The 16,824-nt window shown below is 42.9% G+C and overlaps 1 protein-coding gene across 1 annotated transcript; it reads left to right on the top strand.

Moving 5' to 3' along the window:
* The first annotated feature begins 7,655 nt into the window (after positions 1-7,655).
* GPR39 (G protein-coupled receptor 39) lies at positions 7,656-9,391 on the top strand. Its single transcript, XM_064719089.1, has 2 exons — positions 7,656-8,523; positions 9,294-9,391. Exons 1-2 carry the CDS (start codon positions 7,656-7,658, stop codon positions 9,299-9,301), a joined length of 876 nt encoding a protein of 291 aa, XP_064575159.1. The 3' UTR covers positions 9,302-9,391.
* The last annotated feature ends 7,433 nt before the right edge of the window (positions 9,392-16,824 follow it).

Raw genomic sequence — 16,824 nt, 5'->3', positions numbered from 1 at the left:
GGACCCCAGTTCCCCTCAACCAATCCACTCTTTTATAACACTCTTCTTGGCTACAGCTGAGGCCTGTTAAAGTCAAGTCTGTTCCCAATCACTAATAATTTGCTCAGCTGCAACTCCTTAGGGGTAAGATTACTTTCTATACTGCCTTTATTTTCTTATATTCTATCCCCCTACATGTGGACATACAGACAAGACCCAAGACCAGCTCTAATCTTGCAAGCACTTACACATAAAACATTTTCTAGAAGACCTTCCTTTAGGATTTTGGTTGATGTTTGACAGTCCCAGGTTTCCTTTCCTTTCCTAGAAAGCCTTTCCTTTCTGTAGATAATTCACAAGTCTGAGTTAAAATTTTATATTTTTACAAATTCCAGTTCCTTCTTTCTGCGTAGCATCTGGAGAGATTATCTGTGGACTGTGGACAGTGCCTCCACATAATTTCTATTCCTTATCAAATGTTTATTTAGGAGGAAGCCAGGCAAGTCTATTCTGGAAGTGTGATTTCCTTTGACCTAGACCCAAATCCTTTATTTATCTGAATGGCTGTCCTGTAACACTACTGACTCTTGAGCAGTCTATATTGCTAGCTGGCTTGTGCATGCAGTGATTCTTCCTGATGGCTCTTAAATCAAAGAGAAGTTAAGACTGGGAGCTACAATAACAAAGAAAACTCCCCCAACACGGGCAATCAAAGTAACATTCACAAAATGTGTGGGATATGTCAGCTGATGCAATCACAAAGATTTTTACATGCTGCCTCCACGCTGTGTTTGTGCTGGGAGCCCTTTCTGTCAACAGAGGAAAGAGAGACTCCCAGGGCTGGAGGAATATTTTGCACATTTTCCTTAGGATGGCATCAATCAGGGCTTGGTTCCAGTGAGGAAGATCTTCAGTGCCAAGAGGCACTCCTGGGGTGACAGTGTCAGGTGTCACAACAGGCCTGGTGGCAGCAGGTTGGCATTTCCAGCTGCTCAAAGCATATGTTTTGTTAGCAGGAATAGCATGGTACAGAACAAAGATAGAAACTATTGTCAACAGGGGTGGGGATGAGGGGGAGAGAATTAGAGATTCAGAGAGCAAAGAGAAAAAAAGGCTTAACTAAAATATTTTCATGTTAACTTGATATAATTCATGCTTCAAAATTTATATAAAAGCATTCAGACAAAGGTGTTTTTGTATTTTTCCCAAACAGAAGAGCTCTACTTACCTGGTGTGTGAAGTCATAACAATTTATTGATCATAAGTTTGTCCTGTTGTGCTTAAACAATCACTTGCAGAGAATGCAGGGCCTCATAAACCCAGGTGAAATAAACAGTTTGGGATCCCATTTCCTGTTTTCCCTCTTCAGTTTTGGGATTTAGATCTGTAGGACAGTGAGCAGCCACTTCCCATGTCATTGGTGAATAGAAGCATTTCTGGAATAAGGGAAGTTACACAGATAAAGTGAGCATAAGTGCATGCCCAAAGGAAATGATGAACCACAAACACACTGTGCAGGGTCATCAGAAATCAGCACTGCAAGCAATGCAAACCTTAACTCTGAGGTAAAGTGTGTGCTCTAAATTTAGATCAACTCCCTTGCACGTTTGTTTGTTTTATATTTTCCTTGCTTGACTTGCATTTATCAATACAGTGCTAAATTGCCAAACAGTCCCATTACACTGTTAATATTTGCTTCTGCATTTCAATGACAGCTAAAATGCACTGAAGAAAAAATGCAATCCTCCATGAGTCAACACTGAGCTGGTGGTGATGGAATATCCTGGAGCCAAATTCACCTAATGTTTTTGCAGAGAACAAGAGCCGAAGCCCTGCATTCTGGCCAGATTTCATCTCTGTCAGAATTTACACATTTTACTTAGAAAACAAGATGTGGCATCTTCTAGATGCATAAATTACTGTATAATATTAATTTTCCTGCTGTATCCAGAGGTGGTTGTTGGTACCTGTTTTAGCCCAGATCACAGCAATAGGTGAAACACTCTGCCTTTTCTCTTACAAGCTATTTAAAATTGAATTTGTTGGTGTTTCTGTAAGGGAATGAACCATATAATGGTAAACCACAAGATCCTTTAAATGAGAAGCTGGATATTTTGAATTACGTGTATTGTGAATGAGAAGGAGCAGGTGACAGAAGTGCCCTTGCTGTGGTGATGTGCTGCTAGGAATCCTTAGAATCAGGTCAAAAAGCTGTCATTGGTTTACTCCAGGCTAAACCTCATCAGCTGAGCTCTGAAAAGAGGCAAAATTATTCTGTAATAGCTCAGCTGGGCATGTGAGTGCAAGTCCTGACAGTGACAAAATGGCAAGCACAAGAAGCAAGCAAGGAGATAATTTTTGCTTTTTTTTTTTTCCCAATGATAAGGATTAGTATTTCTATACAGAGATTTTTTTCAGGAGACTGGGATTAAACCATCAACATTTTTAAAGAATATTCTCTGTTGGTTTGGTAAAGAAAAAAAAGCATGAGCTCTGAACTGCAGTGTTTTGGTACCTGCATGTGACAACCATTTCCATATATCATCAAATTTGCAGGTTTTTTTAAAAGTTATGGATCATTCAGGATGTGAGATGCATTTTTGCAGAAGTTCTCTCTGTCTTGTCACTTTCAGCAATGAGCCACATTCAGAGAAAGAAATCTCAAGATTTTTTTTTCTAGGGCAGTAGCATAGCAGCATCCAAAAATGTGAACCTCTGTCAAAAGTTGAGCTGGAAAAGTACACTGCACAGAGGAGTTTCACTTAAAATATGGCATGAGGAACTGAGTATGCTCTCAGATAGGAGCTTTGAATTATATTTTGCAGCCATTAACATCCATCTGGACAAGGTGGCAGTTTAAAAGTTGCACAGAGAAGAATGGGATTTGATTCAGCGTGCTAGGGATTGTGCCCCAAAACTGAGATTTGTTGAACCAAATGTTGTGCTTTGGGGTCACTGTGCTTCGGACAGAGGGAAGTCTGACAGGTATTTCAGGATATGAGTTCAATACAGTTGATTTGTGATTATTGGGACCTGGGCTTAGTGTATGTGCTGGTTCACCAGGGAGATCAGACAGCAGGTGGTGCATTGTTCACCAGTTCCAGATATGACTGTGTTATGAGTTTTGGTGCTGTACTTGTGCTTTAATTACCATGAATTAACATCAGTTAAAAGCACCAGAGCAGCCAGTGAAGACCCGTGGAAGTGCATTTGTTGCTCAGCAGTCCTGGTGCTGCAGCTCATGTGAGGAAGTTAGCAGGTAACCCAGTGTACTGGTGAGGAGGCTCAGGTGTTGCGCAGATTTTCTGTATCTTGGACAAACAATTTATTCTCACTGTGCCCAATTTCTTCTCCTGTTGCTTGCCAATTTGTAAAATACACTGCAAGCAGAGAAGTGCTTTCATCTGTTTATTTAGATAGAATGATTTGGAGCAGAGACCTTTTTCACTGTGTATCCTGGAAGCACTCTTGAAATCCTGTCTCTATCCTCCAAATAAGCAAACACTCACAATGCACTGCTCCAAGAGGATGGCATCACAGCAGGTAGCACTGCACATGGCTGAATAAAAGATGCCAGCTTTCCACGTGCCACCTTTGTAATTCCATTAGAATTCATTATGGATGTTCAGGTTACATGGAAGATGCACTGCCCAGCTCACATAACCCAGCCTCTCATGCTGCCATAAGAGAAGGAGCCAAGCAGTTAACAGCACAGGGGTCAGGAAACTGTTTCACCCAAACCCAAACTCCTAGGGAAATTAATAAGAAATAAACTTCACAAAAGGCTTGTGTTCATTTATATTATTTGCTATCACAATAATCTTCCAAAGAAGAAAAATATGATTCAAGAACAACTCACCAGAAGAATAGAAAGGGATCTCAAGGGTAAAGAGTCTTCTTAGATTCCAGAAAGCAGAAAGAAGCCACAAGTTATCTGAGAGCTGTCTTTAATTATTTAAATTTCTAATGAAAAATAATTTACAAAGCCAACATGGGCTCTCTTAAGCAAATTGATTTCTTAAAGCATTTAAAATCACTCGGACATTTCACTTTTGTCTGTGTTGCTTCTTCCTTTCATTCCTGCAGCACTTTCCCCTCTGCCTGTGCAGATCAGAGTAGCTGTCACTGCAGAACAGCAATCTCATTTTGTTTACTTTGTGTTTCAAAGGGAATCGAACAAGCCCAGGATTCACTTTCTCTAAACAAATACTGGCAAGACAAAGGTATCACAGCTCTTCTGGGGACAAGAGGTTCGCTGAGATGGGAAATGGTAAAGACTGGCAAGAAAAAACCAGTCAATGTGTTTTTATCTGAAAAAAAGTTAATCCTTTTCACAGCCTCATTTTCTTTGCTTTTGAGATAGCTCTCCTTTTTCATTTAGGTTTTAGAGTTTTAAAGCTAAGGGAAGCAAGAAACCGAGATATTTCCTTTGTTCCTGTCAAGTAGCTTGAACAGCCCGAGAACAGAAACCAGTCGGAGCAGTGTGATTAGCGCAGCCAATTAAGGTGGATTTGCATATTCACAAGGCAGCTATCGAGAAATAACTCTGCAGAGATAACCAACGGGAGTGTGGCAGTGCCCGTGTGCCAGTCAGAGCAGCCTGGCAGGCACTGTGCTGTGTGGCACTCGAGCAGTGACCACGGGGTGATGCTGCACCAACAAGGGAGGGAAGGGCTCTGGGCAGGCAGGAGCAGCTGTAACTGCAGGCTGGAAAGGGTTAACCTGCAACGTGCTTACCCAAAAGCAACAGCGTCTGTCCAACGGGTTTGTTTTCCCAACATTCATTCCAGCCACGATTTTTTGCTACCTGACAGTGTTTTTACCTCTTCAGGAGTTTGGGATGCCTGGTCCATGGGCATGGTGAGGGGCAAAGCAGTGGGTGAGCTTTGCAAGGTGCTCAAAGGCAACTTCACTCAGTGGATGGATGGTAAAGCTCTGCTTTCTTCTGCCCCAAAAGGCTTTTCACCATGGTGGCATCCAAGGACCAGGCAAGAAAGCAAAACAGCCCTCCAGGAAACCTTGTACACTGTGTTGGATAACAAACTGGGACTGGCCATCACAGCAGCTTTGCTATCTCTGAAGGTGAAAAATCACCTTTTGCACTACAGTAAAAACAATCTGTGCTCCATCTCTGCATTTCTCTGTGCTCATTCTCAGTGATCTCTTACCAACTGCATCACTACAAACATTTGTGAGAGCATGGAGTGGCTGAGTGAGGGCACACAGAGCAGCTGCACCCCGAGCCCATGGGCTCTGCATCCCCAGGAGGCTCAGCTCTCTCACCAAGGGGCTGTGCAGCATCCACGGGTGCTGATTTGGAAGGGAAATGCACTGGGTTCTGTCCTTAATGCTCTTGCCTCCTCCTCAGCAGCAGAAGTCATGGTGTGCAATTGCAGCAAATTAAGTCAGGAGGGACTCCCTGGAGTGTTCTCCCAGGTACAACTCCACATTCACCTTCAAAACCGCTATGGGAAAGGCAACAACATAGAAATTAATTCATGGTATTCACTGCTACAAGGAAAACTTAATGAAATGCCTAAAGTGGGACCATTACAAAAATCCTGAGTTTATAAACTGGTATCACATCCACTAGGGTAAAGACTGTGAGCACTGAACCTCCATGCCACGAAGAGGCATTAAGCATATTTATTTGTGGAGAAATGCCTCTCTCCAGGAAGATATATCTTCCTTTAATCACCCACAATAGGCATTTTACTCTGGAATACTCACTCCTGGTTTATCTAGTCCAGTAACCCACGGAGGATTTTTTTATTTTTAATGGTCTCCATCTATGATTATCCACAATTGTCTCTTTCCTTCCTATCCCCTTTGTGGCACCAGCTCTTTATTAGAAACTTAATAAACTTTGTGTATGTTCTAAAGATAATATTGAAAACATAAAATTGTGTTCTGCATTTTATAATTGGTGTGGAAAAAAGGGGGAGATCTAATCCTATTGGGCCTTCTCTTTTGCTCACTCTCTCGCGCTCTCTCTCTCTCTCCCTTTTCCTTTTTGATGGTAAGCAGCAAATTTTAATTAGCTTCATTTCCACAATTCAGTCATGCATATGTAATCTTTGTTCACACTTTTATAAAGTAAAATTAAGTGAAAGAAATGGGGTAATAATAGAAAGCTTGTCTGAGCAGAACAAATGTGAATTATCAAACGTAGGGAAAGATGACTGGGACTACACAGCTTGAAGTTCTGCCAGGTTTGAGGTGATTTTTCGGAAACAGAAGTGCATAAATAATGCACAGAAACAGGTGCTGATTATCCTGTTTGGGGCATCTTTCTGTTCATTGTGTACTTGGGCTGCTGAGGTGCAGTGATAACCACTGAATGTGAGGAGACTGTCTAATGACAATTTCCTAATGTTTCTCTTTTATCATGAGCTGCAAGTGTCACATGAGCTTGTCTAGTTAATAAAAATCACTTTGTGAGCCCACTGCTCTTAGATTTGGCACTGGAGCAGATCACTGTACTGGGCCTCTCTCTATTACAGCTGCAAAATCTGTACTGTCATTTTGCATTGTAATTTAAAGGTTTCCTAATCTATATACACCCCCTCTAATTAAATGTTTCCAGGGGTTACCTCGGGAGCATTCAGTGCTATGGTTTGAAACTAAAGCTAAAGATCCCATCAAATTCTTTCCCCCTGGGGCGAGACATAGGAGGGGGAAGAACATTTGCGTCCCTGCCACTCCAGATTATTTGAAAGCATTGGCATGACTGGGATTACTGACTTGGTTATTTCTGTTATCTTACATGAGAAGATGGAAATTTGAAGGGAAAGAATCCACGTGTCTAAATCTAGAGCTCATCTTATTTTATAACTTCCAAGAAGCCTCTTATGAGTCTGTCTAAGCAGTTATTTTAAGAAGCTACCAGTTCATCAGCTGAAAACCAGAACCTCCTGTTGATGTAAATCAGTCTGTGGCTGCACAGGCTCCATAACCAGCACTGCAGATGCGAGATCTTCGTTAAAGGAAATGTGCAGTAGTGAAGCATGTGGGCAGAAACACACACAGCAGTGAAGTCTGGAGCCCAGGGAATGTTATCATGAGGAGATACTTTCTCTTCAGCACCATTCATACACTCAGCCTGACAACCAAATCACAGCTTTAGGACAAACACCTCTTCCTGTGACAGGAAGTGACTTTCAGATATGAGGGGCTTGCTTTTTTCTATTTTTTCCCTCTCTCGAAACCTGCTGTGCTGCCAGTGACTAAGGATGGCCAAGATTTTGGTTAATGGTTAACAGAGTAACATAACCACAGAGAGTCTGACTTCCTCCTGCTGGGGCCAGGACCAAAAGCTGCTTTGCTTGCTGGGGAACAGACAAACGTGGAAAGCAGAGCAGCTCACACGGTGACGGGCTGGAGAATAGAGGCTTCACCCGTGGAGAAAGGAGGAGGAAAATCCAAAAAGAGTAAGAGGCGTTTGCTATAAAGTAAGGTAAGGGCTGAAACACTTTCCTGTTTAACTTTCTGACTCAGAGGCTGTTGCTCACAAACCAACAAAGCCCACAGGTGTGGCTGGTTGAGACACACTCATTATACCTGACTGCTCGGACATGTGTGGCTCGGGGAGAGGGGCAAACTGAGGAGAATCTGTTTGCTGTGAACTGGAGACTTGGAGAGGGCAGGAGAGAACCTCCTCCACCCTGGGACTGCTCATGGCAGGAGAGACACCCTCTTCAGACTGTTCTCCTGTCATCGACCACAGCCACGTCCCGGAGTTTGAGGTGGCTCTGTGGGTCAAGATCACCTTGGCCCTGATCTACATCTGCATCTTCATCGCGGGCCTCTTGGGCAACAGTGTCACCATCAAAGTCACCAGGATCCTGCAGAAGAAAGGCTACCTGCAGAAGGAGGTCACCGACCACATGGTGAGCCTGGCCTGCTCTGACCTGCTGGTCATCCTGCTGGGCATGCCCGTGGAGTTCTTCAGCGCCATCTGGAGCCCCTTCTCCACCCCCAATGGCAACATTGCCTGCAAGCTGTACTACTTCCTCTTCGAGGCCTGCAGCTACGCCACGGTGCTGCACGTGGCCACGCTCAGCTTCGAGCGGTACGTGGCCATCTGCCACCCCTTCAGGTTCAAGGCCGTGTCCGGGCCCCGCACGGTGAAGCTGCTCATTGCCTTCGTCTGGGGGACATCTGTCATTGTGGCTCTGCCCCTGCTCTTTGCCATGGGCACGGAATATCCCCTGGAGACCATCGAGGGCTACCAGAGAACGAGCTCCTGTGTCAAGCCCACTCCCAGGCACTACATCCCTGAGCTGAAGCACAACATGACCATCTGCACCTGCCTCTCCTCCAGGTGGTCTCTGTTCCAGGCCAGCATCTTCAGCGCCTTCGCTGTGTACATCGTCGTGCTGGGCTCTGTCACCTTCATGTGCCACAGCATGATGAAAGCCCTGATGATCCACAAGAAGGGCACTGTGGCAGTGAAGGGTGGAGTGAAGCACCAGGAGCAGCACCTGAGGAAAAGTGAGAGTTCAGAGGGCAAGAGCTCCAGGAAACAGATCACTTTATTCCTGGGTAAGGGCCATGTCCTACTCTGCCTCCCCTCCCTCCCTACCCCCTTTCCGCTTGGGAAGAAGCCTCCATTTATATCTCACCAGAAATATATCTCACCAAAATAAAAATCCCAGAAACCTCTGGTTATATCTCACCAAGCTCTCCCAAAGGCTTTGAAAGTGGTACAAAATGAGGGATAATACTTTTAGTTGCAATGATACATGTCAAGAAGCCTGATGTTTCTGTGTGCTTTTGGTTCTTTTAGTCATTAGAACAGGAAGGAGGGAAAGAGAAGGAAAAATCCACTCACTGTCTGCTATTTCTGTTGGATTTTATTACATGCAGCAATATGGGTGACAGGCTGTTGCAGCTTGACCTTTGGGGTAGCAACAGTTGCCTGGCTATAAAGTAGCTCTACTTTATATATGTTTTATATATTTATATATGTTTTAAAATATATTTTATATAAATATTTTATGTTTATATGTGTGTTTTACATATTTATACATGTTTTATATATTTATATATGTTTTCCCACTAAATTACAAATATGAGTATATTTAGTAAGGCTGCTGATGGGAGGGAAGGCTGTCTTGCAAGATCTGAAGCTTGTCTCTCTCTGAAGGCATTTCCCTGTTAATTCAGGATGCTCCTTGGAGAGTTCTCAGCCTCAGCAGTTGTGGCTGTATTGCATTTGACCATTAAGGAAACTGGACTGCAGAGCTGATTTGGTCTTAACAAATTGCGGTTGCCCTCTTTGAATTTTTTTTTTCCTCTGGTTTTATTTGAAGGCCTGTAACCCTGAAATTATGTTTGATCCTGATCTCTCTCGCCACATTCATCAGACAAAAAACTAATGGAGCTGTCATTCCACCAGCTTGGAATCTTTCTGGGCAGTGATCCATGCAGCCTCCACGTTTGCTGATAGTCTTATAGGCACCCTTAATCATGTCCTGCCTGCATTACTGTGAGTTCCTGTTTTGTTGGGTCCCTTATTATGGTGCTGGATATAATAAATGAATGATCCAGGCTAGGAATATGCACAGTACATCCAGTATTTCTATGTTGCTTTTTGATGCTCTGACTGATATGGCAGAGAGGGACTTGAAATTCTTGCATCTGTCCACTTCTACAACTTTAAGTAGATTAGATTTTGTATTACTTTTTCCCCCCTTTTTAATATTTTTTCCCCTGAGGATCCTTTCCTTCCTCATCTAGTCCTGCTTTTGCCATGGTCTGTGTCAGGCCATGAAATGAAGGAATCATCTCCTCTCACAAGGAGTGGAGAGGCCCCATCTGTGGTTTGTTAAAAGGGCTCTATGTCCTTCACTCCAGTGACAGTTCAGATTTCTGGCGTTCAGGCTCAGCAGTGGAGCTAAACACACCCGTGGTACAAAGCAGGAAAAGGGATCTGCTCTGGAAGTGCTGCCTGGGGGATCCTTAGATATGTGTGGCTCTCCCTCCCATTAAAGCCAAACCTGAGATCCAAATCCTGGCTGGGCTGAGAGGGGAAGGTAAATTGCCATGAATTTTCCTCCCCTTCTTGATTATTCTTCCTGGTACTCTAGCATGGAATAGGAGATGCAAAAGTGCTGAATAAATGAAAACAACTTGCCCTTTTTGATAAGGGAATTTGCCCCCCTGTGTATCTGACACTCCCACTGTACTCTCAGCTTTCTGGAGGCAGGAGATACTTGTGTGAATTCCCCAAAATTATTTCAGACTCTTAATACAAGCCTTGCTAATTTACTTGGCTTGGGGAATAAATTAATAAACTGAGGAGCAAGAAACTCTGGCTTGCCTTTCTGAGAACAATGTAAAGCAATTTAATTTGGAGATTTCATAACAGTGATGCTTTAGGGCAGTTTTAACCCAGAAAAAATGAACATATAAATTGTTTACAAATTGCTGAATTTAAATATTGTGATTTAGAAGTCCTCTTTGTTTTTCATTTAACAGATGGGTCAAATTAAAACCAATACTTGCACATTCACGGCATATTTCACTTTTAATGTGAAATGTAAATGACAGTGTATAGCATCGTGTCTTTGTACATCTAACAGCAATAAAAACAATTTAGCATTTTCTTCTGGTTGTTAAAAGTGATAAGTTCTATAAAACAGAGATTAAAATCATAAATCTGACTATGAGAAAAAGCTAAGTACAGGATGACACTGGGAGGAAATAATGCTTTTTTAGTGTCATGTTATTGTGTGGCACTCGACAACATTCATGGAAATTAATTGGAAATGTTGAAAGATTACTTGCCATAGATGGTACTGATGCTTGCAGGCAGGGTGACACCACTGCAGAAACTGGGTAGCTGAAATAAGTCTGAAAACACTTGGCTGATGGCACTTTCATGAAAGGCAAGCTTTTAACAGTATTTAAAACCTCTTAATATGCCTGACCCACCCTGGCAGGAACCAATTCAGTCTTTGTGGCTACTTGATCTTGTCTTTCTCCTATGGCCATGAAGGCAGTGACCACCACCTAAATGGTGACAAGGTGCCACTGGGACCTCTTGCTGCTCCAACACCTGAGCTGAGGCCCTGCACTGTAGGAGAGCTCTCACAAAGGGTGGGTTTGGAGGGCATATATCTTATAAATATTATAAGTGGATTGTAGCAAACACAGAAAGGGAACGTAAAGGAAGGATTCCGTAAAAGAGAGCTCTAACTAATGCAATAATTATAAATAATACAAAAAGAATGCTTTCATAGCTGAAAGTAAGTTAAGAATCTTTAGGAAAGTAAGTTAGGAATCTTTGGGAAGTGTTGGCACTGGGAGAGGGGAGCAGTGTGGGAAGAGCCTCCACAGGAGCTGCTGGAGGGAAAGCACCAGCAGCAGTTCCTGCTCCCTGGCCATGGCCACACCAACCTGGCCACTGTCCAGAAGCACATTTGTACAAAAGCAGCTGTGTGGTTTGTCATCACTGGGCCTGACTCTAAAGCAAAGTGAGTTCTGATGGTCCCAGCTGAAAAAGGGCTCAGTTCTAAAGCTTCTGTGATGTTTCCCTTGGCAGCTTCAGTTTGAGCTTCTGCTAAGAGCCTTGATCATTTTGCATAAAGCAGCCTCAAGCCTACCACAGTGCAGACATTGAAATAAGGGTCCATTTGTGCTGCAACATCCTCCTTCTTTGTATTATACATTTCCAGTTGGCCCTTTGGAGCAACACTCCTCTGTTTCCACAGATCCACTGAGTGGGGCTGCTGGGCATGGTGGGTGCTTTGCCAGTTGACATCTGGGCAGCATTTTCCTGTCTCCTGTCCATGATGAAAAATCTGTCCTTCCTGAGATGTTCCATCTAGAAAAGAGAAATACCCAAATGATCTGGCTGCTATGGAAGTGTTGGTGGAGGTGCATTGAAGCACTGCTGTAGCTGCAGGAGCCAGAGCTGATGGTGGACCTGCCCAGCTGCAGATCCTGTTGGTACCACCCAGCACCACCAGCTCCCCTGGCACATGTGAGGCAGGAAATCCCCACTGCTCTCTCTTTCCCACCTCTACAGAACTGCAACTCTTCTGCTTTGGGACCATCTGATGTAGGATGAATTTTGCCTGGACAGCAGATATCCTGCAGCTCTTTTAATAAGCAGGCAAGGGAATTTGTTATAACCTACAGCAGTGCCTTCATCTGAGAAAGGCAGTGTAGTGGAGGTTTAAATTTTCTTTTTGTGTGGTGTAACACTTAAGTGTGTCAAATACACTGAGTGTCAACCTGCAGGCAGTGGCAGGGTGGTTTCCTGGGATGTGGTGTGGTACAGACAGCTTCGGGGCAGGCCTGCTCAGGGCAGGAGCAGCCAGGGGCTTTACTGACACCGGTGAGTGCCATGGAATGAAAGAGAGTCCCTGTCTCTAAGTGAAATAAAAACCAAACCAAAAACAAAATGGGCAGAAGGGAAGGGCTGGAAAAACTAGGCAGGAGGAAGTCAGACCTGACCAAAGCCATGCCACTTTTCTGGTGGCTGTTGTTAAAGCAATGCCAGCTATTCTATAACAGCACCAAAGCCTCTGTGAACATCATGACCAGCTTTAATTTAGCTAAATCCACAAAAAACCTTGACTCACAACTTCAAAACATCTCTTAGAACTTCAGATGGAGCACCATTTTCTTGCCATGTACTGCTGCTGGCAGCTTAATGCTCTGCTCAGAATAAAGGTATTATGTGTAGGAATAGCCTCTCCAAAGATCACTGAAGTGTATTTTGTAAGGCACTTGGCAAATTTCAGGAGGCAAATTACTTCAGAGTACTTCAAGTAGTTGTGAAAAATGCATGGTTGTCATCTAGGTATGACTCAGGCACAGTGTAATTTGACAACAGACTTCTGTTACAGGAAAATTGGATACTTCTTCCTAGGTTGAAATTTGGCTGGGCTTTCCCTTGCTGAAAAAGCTAAAGGTTAGGGATAGAACAAAAATGAAAAGAATAAGCTAATTGATGAGATTCCAGAACACAGCTCCAGCCCATGTTCTTTAAACTCAGCTTCATTGACTCCTCTTGGTTCAATTCTTTAATCATTCCATCGAGCTGCCTTTCTTCAGGCACCTTGCTGCAGACATGTCTGAAGATGAGTACACTGTAGGCTGGATTTGATTTTAATCTCTCTGTGTTTTATATGGTGATTCCATCCATAGGTTTTCCTGAGCAGGGCTTTGAATTCCACAAGATAAATAGGAGGCTCAGTGCACTGAAATGGGTGGACACAGACCAACAGACCAGGGTCTGGCCACTCTGGTGTATGAGGCATCCACCCTCTGTAACTAGTCAGTTTTTTCTTCCAGGTCCTGCTTCTTGGAAAAGTGATAAAAGCAAATTATTTTCCTGCTGGTGTTGGGAAAAATTAGTCTTCCTCTTCTCTGCAAAAGCATTAACCTGGTGTCAGTTGCAAAACCAATCAGTGCTGCTGAATGCTCGTAGCACAAAACTGAAGCTCAGCTATTCAACAGGTGACAATGGAAAGGCTGCATTGAGGGATGATGGCTTCTCAGGGCAATTGTGTACAAATAATCTCCTCTGAAGAGCAGGGGAACTTCTGTCAGTTTAAAAATAAACCCACAGTGAAATAGACTCAATGGAAACTTCCAAAATCCAGACATCTCTATGTTCAGGTTTCCCACACAGCAATTTAAAAAGGGACATGGGGAGAGCCCAGCATAATTTTCCTCCCTATTGTACAGAAAGCAATTTATCTACTCCTGCTTTTAACTGGACTCATGTAATAGAAGATTGTACTTTCAGCATAAGTGGACACTCTTACGTTCCTCCTACACTGAGGGATGGCAAAACAACACCAAGAGAAATAGAATCGAAGAATAGGGACTAATTGAGGCCAGCACCCCCAAGGTATTTAAGATTTTTGTAGTTTTAATGGAAAAATCAATGTGTGATTACACTTTGCATTAGAGTACTTAAAAATTGCTTCAGCATGAAAAGTCTGCAGCTTTGAAAACAACCTCACCCTGCAAATACTGCAATCAGAGGAGCAGATTCACCACTAATGGAACTCACATAATTCCCCATACATGATACCTTGGCAGGGAGGGTCTCTGGGGACACCTGAGTGCTGGTTTTCCATGAGGACAATGAGAGCTTTACTGGTGCTTTGGTAGAGTTGTGGCCATGCTTCTGTTTTCACCTGATGCCTACAAGGAAGCTGGGATTTCACCTGGTCTGCAGCTGGGATTTCACCTGGTCTGCAGGGATTTACAGCTTTTGATTCTTTATGCTTCAGCATCTGTGCTGCCCAGAGAAAAAGTGCCCAGCTACGATTCCTGACTCACTTTTGCCCTATAATCACAGCTGCCCAAAGTCTTTAAGCCTCATTAAGGACCATTACCCGTGTTGGCCTTAAACTTAATATTATTAATCTCTCTCTCTTTCTCTTACAAGCTGTAGTTAATAAACCTAGTGGCCCTTGGTTCTTCTGGCACTCCTAGGTAAATGCTAAGAGAAGGAATTAGGGAAGATCAGGCAATATCCTTCACTGTGCAACCTGAGCCAAGAAACAGGCAGGACAGGCTGTGTCATCTCAGCTTCTGAAAAACACACTCTGTATCATGGCAATCTCCCCAAGAGATGTTTTCTTACAAGTAGAAGCCTTGGGAAATGTCTTTTTTCTTCAGAGTGGATAAGAAAGCAAGAAGATTTGTTTCTCTCAAAGTGGAGAAACACAGATGTTGCTACAGGTATGAAGTGGATTGACTTGCACTGCCCTTATTGCTTGGTCAAGAGAATATTGCCTTAAGCAATAATTTCCCAGTATTTCTCTGTTTTCTTGCTCTCTCTTCTGAGCAAGATGCCATCTCAAATGTAGATGGCTCTTGCAATTCCCCAGTTTCAGAAGGTAGGAGTGATTTGTGTGAAGTTCACAGATAATTTATTGGAATCTTCACCTGTGAAAGCTAAATGCATTATCTAATCCTCTGTTGTTTCATATTCAAATTATACCACAGTTCCTGTAATTAAATCTTTTGTTTTCCTATCTGATGCTGGGGCCATTATCTTTTAACAATGATTGCAAGCCTGTGAATTTTAATGGGGAAGAACTTTAATATCTGTGCATTTGTTAGTGAAGCTTTCAATTTCGTTATTTATTATCATAACAACACAGAGTGTCACACTGGGTGCACCCTCAGCACGTCTGCAGGTGACACCAAGATGAGTGGTGTGGTTGATACCTGAAGGACAGGATGCCTTCCAGAGGGACTTGGACAAGTGATGGAAGTTGTCCCTGTCCAAGGCAGGGGTTTGAACCAAGATAAACTTCACAGTCCCTTCCAACCCAAATCATTCTATGGTTTACTGGAGGCAACATTTCTATAAGAAACTGAGAACTGACCTGTATCTTAAAGACTTCTTCCCTTTCATTGTATCAGGTTTCTAAACCATTGAAGATAAACAGAGAAGATTTCAAATTCTAATTGGCAAAATGTGCTGTAGCAGTTTTCCAGCCTTTTTTTTGAGGGTATCATAAGCTTTTACTGCTTAGGTGAGAAAGCAGTTATCCTTCTGATCTCTGCTGTTCATGGATGAGTAATATCAAGGCCAGAATATTATGGATTAAATGAGTCTGCCAAGAACCTTTTAATCTTATGAATTGTGACTTTCAAGGAAAGGTGAAACTGAGAAAAAGGTCTGGTGCTGTGATGAGCTAACTTTTCCACGTTTCCTTTTAAACTGTCTGTAAGCTTCTCATTGTTGCATTAATTCCCTCTTAAAAGCACACAGCATTTTTGTTCAATTTTGATCAATTTTTAGAATAAGGAATTTAAGTTGAAATGCAGATATGAGGTTAGAGTTGGGGATCCCTCAGCAGGTGGATGTTGTTGTTGTCATGCAGGGAGAGTTCTGTGAGTGCTCAGAAAGCACTTGAAACCACTGCAAACAGGGGCACATGTGTAACAATTACCAGGAAACTAAACTTTAATCATCAGTATAAAAACAACAGGGGTTCATTAGAGAAGATAACGTTTCTTAGCCATCCATCCTTGTCCTCGGTGTGAATGGCTTTCTTTTCCCATGTTTGATGAGGCAGCATCTGCTCCAATCTCTAGCTGAACCTTGCAGAAGAGCTCAGCCCCTTTCAGAGGGTTGTGTAAATATTTTGTCCTTGCTTATGCAGTATTTCTGCAAATCCACCTTGATTTGTTCCTCTATATATTATTGCCAGCTTGCTTTTTGTTCAGTGTAATGTTTGTCTTACCCAGCTAAATGAGCAGCCACCTCATGCCCAGACTGTTCGTGGTATGTCTGGCACGGTGCTGCTGAAGGTGATTTTGATTTGAAGAAATATTAGAAGGCTTTCTTGATTGCTCCCTCATAACCAAACCCCTGGGGTTCAGTATATACCTGTGCCTTCTATTAGATTGCTGTAACTGCAATTGTTATAGTCCTTTTACCATAAGGCACACAATTTAAATTGTGAAGCTCACTGTTGTGGGAGCCAGATGTAAAAATGAGATCCTAAAAGAGGTTAAATATAACCTTGAAGGATAGTGCTGACAAGAACAAGATATAATCTCCACTCCAGAAACTCCTGATACTGCTACCTGCCAAGACCTTGGTGTGAATAGAACAGGAAAATCTCTTGTTCCTTCTCCTGCAGATCTCTATGTGGGATCATCACAGAGAGAAATTAATGGGTAGTCCTAGGTCTGTCCCAGTGTGTCTGCTTTCAGTATGGAACTTTCTGTATATGCAAAACCAGGCATGTAATCTGTCTGCCATAAGCCAGAAACAGGAACATGAGATTTTTAAGATGGTAGAACAAAAATTTTGAGTAGACAAGAGAGAAATAAAAGGGATTGAAAGACTCTCCC

The sequence above is a fragment of the Zonotrichia leucophrys genome, chromosome 7 (genome assembly GCF_028769735.1).
Source record: "Zonotrichia leucophrys gambelii isolate GWCS_2022_RI chromosome 7, RI_Zleu_2.0, whole genome shotgun sequence".
Classification (NCBI taxonomy): Eukaryota; Metazoa; Chordata; class Aves; order Passeriformes; family Passerellidae; genus Zonotrichia; species Zonotrichia leucophrys.
The sequence above is the reverse complement of the archived record's forward strand: the minus strand, read 5'-3'. Positions and strand labels throughout refer to the sequence as shown.

Coding starts and splice junctions, on each gene's coding strand:
- GPR39 (XM_064719089.1), top strand. CDS start 7,656: ATGGCAGGAGAGACACCCTCTTCAGACTGTTCTCCTGTCATCGACCAC.